Source organism: Microtus pennsylvanicus, chromosome 1 (genome assembly GCF_037038515.1).
Source record: "Microtus pennsylvanicus isolate mMicPen1 chromosome 1, mMicPen1.hap1, whole genome shotgun sequence".
Classification (NCBI taxonomy): domain Eukaryota; kingdom Metazoa; phylum Chordata; class Mammalia; order Rodentia; family Cricetidae; genus Microtus; species Microtus pennsylvanicus.
This window is the reverse complement of record NC_134579.1, coordinates 189,104,483-189,110,164: the sequence shown is the minus strand read 5'-3', so window position 1 is coordinate 189,110,164 and position 5,682 is coordinate 189,104,483. Positions and strand designations below refer to the sequence as shown.

General features: G+C 39.3%; 1 protein-coding gene across 1 annotated transcript; it reads right to left on the bottom strand.

Annotated features, from left to right (window-relative positions):
* Positions 1-3,455: 3,455 nt before the first annotated feature.
* Positions 3,456-4,502, bottom strand: Taar9 (trace amine associated receptor 9). The gene has a single exon (XM_075959262.1). The coding sequence runs from the start codon at positions 4,500-4,502 to the stop codon at positions 3,456-3,458; it is 1,047 nt and encodes a 348-aa protein (XP_075815377.1).
* Between the last annotated feature and the right edge of the window lie 1,180 nt (positions 4,503-5,682).

Here is a 5,682-nt window from a genome sequence, read left to right as displayed (position 1 = left end):
TGGTTTTAGAGATTTAACAACTGCAAGGCCATTTTTCAGAATGTTCAAGTAGCATAGATAAGACTTTACCAGCAAGCAAAAGTTATATCAACTTAGTAAGTTCACGAAGCGTCCAGTTTTTTGGTTTGTAAAAAGGCAGAAATGCATTTACCGAAAGTGGAAAGTATTTTCACACTATTGATTGAGTATCACCACAAGTGACTTTTAGAGTACAGGAAGTGTGAGCTGGAGTCAGACAGACACATACACCATGGACACACAATTATATAAACACAAAATAAGGTAAAAAGAAACAGGAAAATTTGAGAAGAAGGAACAGCTCAACATCTTTTGGATAGGAACAGATCTAGAAGGTTAATGTATGAAACAAGCATTGTCAATTCTGCTATACTTTATTGGAGATTTTATTGCATAAGTAGATATTAGGCATTCTTTTAACAATGAGATGATAGATACATTTGTTGATATCATGTTGGCATAATGGTACAGTAACCTCAAAACATTTATTTTTAACATAAATCAATTTTAACAATAAAAGAAAAATAATACTTTTGCACTAAATTTTCAGAGTGTCTAGGGGCATGTATGTGCCTTTAATGCTTATTTTGGAAAATAAAGTTGAAATTCGTGTTTCTAGTATTGTTCTGTTCTTCTGCTTTTTTTCAAATACGAATGTAGTGAGAAATATAATTTTTTAAGGCTAACCTTCAAATGCGTAAGAGCAAAGCTGAGCCAAGGGCGTTGGAGTGAAATAAAAACAAATATGATGTATGAACAGGCTGTAAAAAACAAAGAGGTCATGAAACTCAGCAGGTGAAGCATTTATTGTGGCTTCATTAACAAATGTAAAACTCTGTTATAGCTGTGCTCACTGACAGTTCTTAGAGCGCCAGGCGGATGATGGTTTGTTGTCATTCATTCATCCATCCGTTCATCCTTTCTTGACTCTGCTGAGAATGAGATCCTCAGACACACTAAGCAGGCATTCTGTCCCTGTTCTACACCCCCAGTTCACTATTATTGTGTCTCTATTTTGTTCCTGATGAACTGCCGATAGCCTTACCACTAAATGTTTGCAAAAAGTTACCATAATCATGACCAATACTGAGGGAAATTGTCTGATCGCTGATATTTCTTATTATGTCTGAGCACTTCTTTTATATACGATCTTTAAAAACTCACAGTTTTATATAATTTAGTTGTCATTTTAAGCATCGACGTGTGAAAACAGACATGGGCAAAATTTATTGTGAATTAAGTAACACTTTAAAACAGATTTACATTTGATCAATAAAATTAAACTTGTATTTTAATAATATTCTTTATATATGGGAGATATTATTTTCATAGCTACCCCACGGCTTAAGTGGATTAATTATTCTCTGTCACAATTTGGAGCCTTTTACTGAATAAAGCCAGTAATTCAGGACCTGGAGCTCACCAGGCTGAAAGACCCAGCTGAGCCACATGTCCCGGATGTAGTGAGCATCCAAGAGGAGCTCTTCCTTCTCTCCTCCGCATCCCTGGTCCTGCAGAGTCTCGATCTGTGGCTGGCTAAGAGGGTTATGGTTGATTTCTAAGAAGCAGTGTGTCACTGGAGAGAGGAAGGAGCTGTGATAACAGACTGGTTGACTGTGGTGGGGAAATAGACAAGGACGTTTTGCCAGAAGGCTTCCTTTGTGGAAGGACATAAAGCTTGCAGATATAAGCAAGACAGATGATAGGGAGTGCATGGATTTGAAAGCATCGCTGGTTAGGATTTTTTTTTCTTTTTTTGGAGGTCTACTCCTCTAAATATGTATTCTACGAAGTAAAAATAAATGAACTAAAAATAAACAGCGTAGGATTTACTTCGAATTGTTTCAGGTGGTTTTATTTATTACTTACAAGCGTTAGTACAAAGCTTACATTTGCAGCTGAAGAAAACAACAGGCTCTGGGATAAAGACATCTGAAGCACTGTGCAGCCTTTCAGAAGCTTTGAGTTGCTTCTGAAGGAAAAAGAACACAGGAGCTTAACAGAGATCCCTTGAAAGGTGGTCAGCACAACCGTGGCTTGTGGTTGCTTTCTGAACCACAACCAGGTGCCCTGCTGGGAAGTTCCATTCTCCATTATCCTCTTCCTGCTTAACACTCTCAGCTCGACTTAAAATCTTTCAGCACATCAATGTGACGCGGCTTAACTTTTCGGTGAAGTGGTTTCAAACTAGCTCATCTCTAATTCCTGCATTAGCAGAGATGCCTATGGAATGCTTATGGAACTGTGTGCTTGGAGCCTTTTCATTCTGCAACACAAGCTTATTACAGAATCTTTAGTATGACCTGCTACCTAAGCAACGACGTAAGGCCATTCATCGTTCAATGGCATGCGCAGTGGGACTGCCTTATCGTTAGTTGTGTTTGGGTTCTCACTGTATCTTGAAACACACAGCACGTATTTTAATCAAAATAAATTAGGTTCATATTGATGGAGAAATGTATAACTGACTAGAAAGCAGGAGCTGTTCCCAGAGCAAACATCGGAGTTTTTGTTGTGTTAAAACACACACTCTGTTTTTATGTTTTCAGCACTAAATGTGCTTACTTTGTCTCAAAGAAAGACCTCTACGGTTTAAAAACACTCATTTAAATTAGCATTTTTTAAAAAAAGAAATACAATTCATATTTTACTTCAAATTCTAAACAAGTAGAGAAGAGGCAGGCAGATCTCTTTGAGTCTGAGGACAGTCTGGTCTACATAGCTAATGTCCTGCCAGTCCAGGGAATATGGTGAGACCAATAATAAATAAACAGACAAGCCTAGACAAACATACCAGCCCCCAAACAAGTAGGCAGACCTTCAGACCATCTTTTTATTCATATGCAAATCCTTCAATAAGAAAATATGTTCTCTAAAAGTCATATTGTGTGGCACACATCTTTCTTGTGAACCTGTCTCTATGAAATGGGGAGAGACAGCAGTGCCTTTCAGTCAGTCAGAAGTTCCACATTCCAGCTCACTGCAAAGTGTTTTAAGGTTAAAAATAGACACTTCAAGAAGGTGTAATTATATTTACTTCTCATGCAAGATAGACTTTAAAGAAGGCTTTGTTCCCCGAAAACCTAACTTTAAATTCCAAGAGCTTCTCCCCCTCTGTGTTATTGCCCACATCTGAATACTCTTCGTGGGTAGTGGAGAAACTACAGTGCTTCCAATGACTTGAAGACACAGGTAGAAATTTCAGAGCAAAGCAGAAAACATTAAAGAACACACGACACCGGGAGGAAGGAACAGATCTGACCACATGTCACTCAGCCGAAAAATGCATAGACCCAGAAAGAAGAATGCTTTGGAGTGACCCTTGAATGTCAGGCTTCCTACTTGGTGAAAGATTATGCGGCTTCTCTGGATCAGAGTGTTTATTTTGCCTCTGACCTTCAACTCAAGCGTACTTTCAGATCTCTGTGGTGATCTGTTTAGCCTACATCTGCCTCTTCAGAGAATAAATTGATTGTGCATGAGTCTCCCCTGAAGACTTTGCCACTCATAATCAGTTTTATTGCCTTCCTAAACCAAGGATAAAAAAAGGCGTATATCAAGGGGTTCATGGCTGAGTTGTAATAGACACACCACACTAATATCTCATAGACGTAGGGAGGTGTTATGAAGTTCATGTAGGCATCAATCACAGCATCGATGATGTACGGTAACCAAGACACGAGAAACGCTGCCATGGCAATCCCCAAGGTTTTGGCAGCCTTCCTCTCTCTTTTGGCTACTCTTTCCTTGTAGCTCTCGGAGCAGGCCTGAGCTTGATTGGCCGTACTCTCGATCTTTCTAGCCTGGTGCTTTGCCACTAAAAATATTCTACCGTATAGAAACACCATGACAATAGTGGGCAGAAAGAATAAAAGGAAGCAAAGTAAAACCCAGTTTTGATTCAGTGGAGCCTGGCAGCCTCCCACGCAGGTCAGAGCAACCACTAATTCCTCGATCCCTTCTTCATTGGCTCCTGTGTAAAAGATAGAAAAGCTGTATGTGACAGAAAAGAACCAAGAGAGAGCAATGCATACTCCAGAAACCGACACGGTGAACTTGGTCGGATATGACAGCGGGTCTGTAACTGCAATGTACCTGTCGATGGAGATGCAGCACAAATGAAATAGGGACGCAAAACAGAAGGAGGTGTCAAAACAAGTGTGGAACTTACAGTAACTCTCCCCAAAGTACCAGCAGCTCTCCACAGACCGCACAGTGCTGAAGGGCATCACGGTCACGCCCACCAAGAAGTCAGCACAGGCCAGGGATGCCACCAGAAAGTTCGTAGGTGTATGTAACTGTTTGAAGTGGAGGATAGCAATAATGACGAGTAAGTTTCCAAACACTGCCAGCAGGGCTCCTAAACCAAGGACCACGTAGAGGATGGTGCGGGGGCCAGGGGAATAAGGACTTTTGATGCAGGATCCATTTACGTTCTCATAGCAGAGCTCCAAAGATCCCGAAGGGGAAAAGCTGCTTGCCATTGCCTTCAGTCTTGATAATTCTAAACTTCCCAGATTTCCGTGCTAGAAATCTAGAACAAAAACAGGGTGACAACTTCAAAGGCTTCTGGGAGAAACAAACAAACAAAGAAACAAAACAACTCTAGGTAAAATAAGTATCCTTTATAATCATTTTTCCATATGCTGTTTACAGCCATTTTAGTCTTTCCCAAAAGTACACCAGAGTTATTAAATAACTTGATCCATAAAGTCATTTTCAATGTCAAATGTATTACTAAATAAATTTTAGCTATGTACATAATCTAATGTAGAATTTATTTTATATTATTATGTTTTATATTATTATTACTATATTATCATTAATATAGAATTTAATTCATTAGCCATTTGAAAACCCATTTTTCATGTGTGGGTGTTGTCTTACCATTTGAGCATCTCATCTGTGGCCACCTGGATTGAGAAACATCTTGGCCACCCAAGGCTGAATTATATTTACCACTCAACTGTCTCCCCAGAGTAGCCAGCTCAGCAGCACTTGGCAATCAGCAACTCGACTTTGCTTTTTTTTTTCTTTTTGAAACGGAAAAAGTAAATTACATATCCTTCAAATTGTAGTTTCCAAATCCCCATAGTCTAGAGTGTGAAGGCTGGAAGAGCTCACTCACGGCTGCTCCATGCACACTTGAAGGATATGTTTCTCCTGTGACTCATATTTTTATTGTTTTTCTTTTTCTTTTCAACCCTGATGATTTGAGCAGCTGAAAGTGACCAGAAAACAGATGATCAGACATTTACTGGGATAATCAGCATAAAAGTACTTCGCAGGCAAATACCCTATTTGAATTGTTTAAAATTAGAAAGAATTTTTAAAAATAAGCCCGAACCCCTCTAGAGCCTCATATTTCAATCAGGAAATAGGAAGTTTAGTTTTAGACTCACCACAAAGGGGTGTTAGTAACTGGGGTGTGCTGGAGTTTGTTTGTACACTCACTGTGTCCCCTAAGTATACATATATGCTGCCATCCAAGGCACAAGTAGTTTCTGTATGTCGTTGAATTTGTTCTTAGAGGAGATATGTAGCCTACAGAGGGTTTCCAATGTGTACCCAACAAGCAAGTGATTAGTTTGTACTCTTTAAATAAGAGAAAACTTACATTTGAATATTAGTTCTAAGCTAGAGAACAGACTGCTCTCATTGCCA

Excerpts from the sequence above, each read along its gene's own strand:
- Taar9 (XM_075959262.1), bottom strand. The coding sequence starts at position 4,502 with ATGGCAAGCAGCTTTTCCCCTTCGGGATCTTTGGAGCTCTGCTATGAG.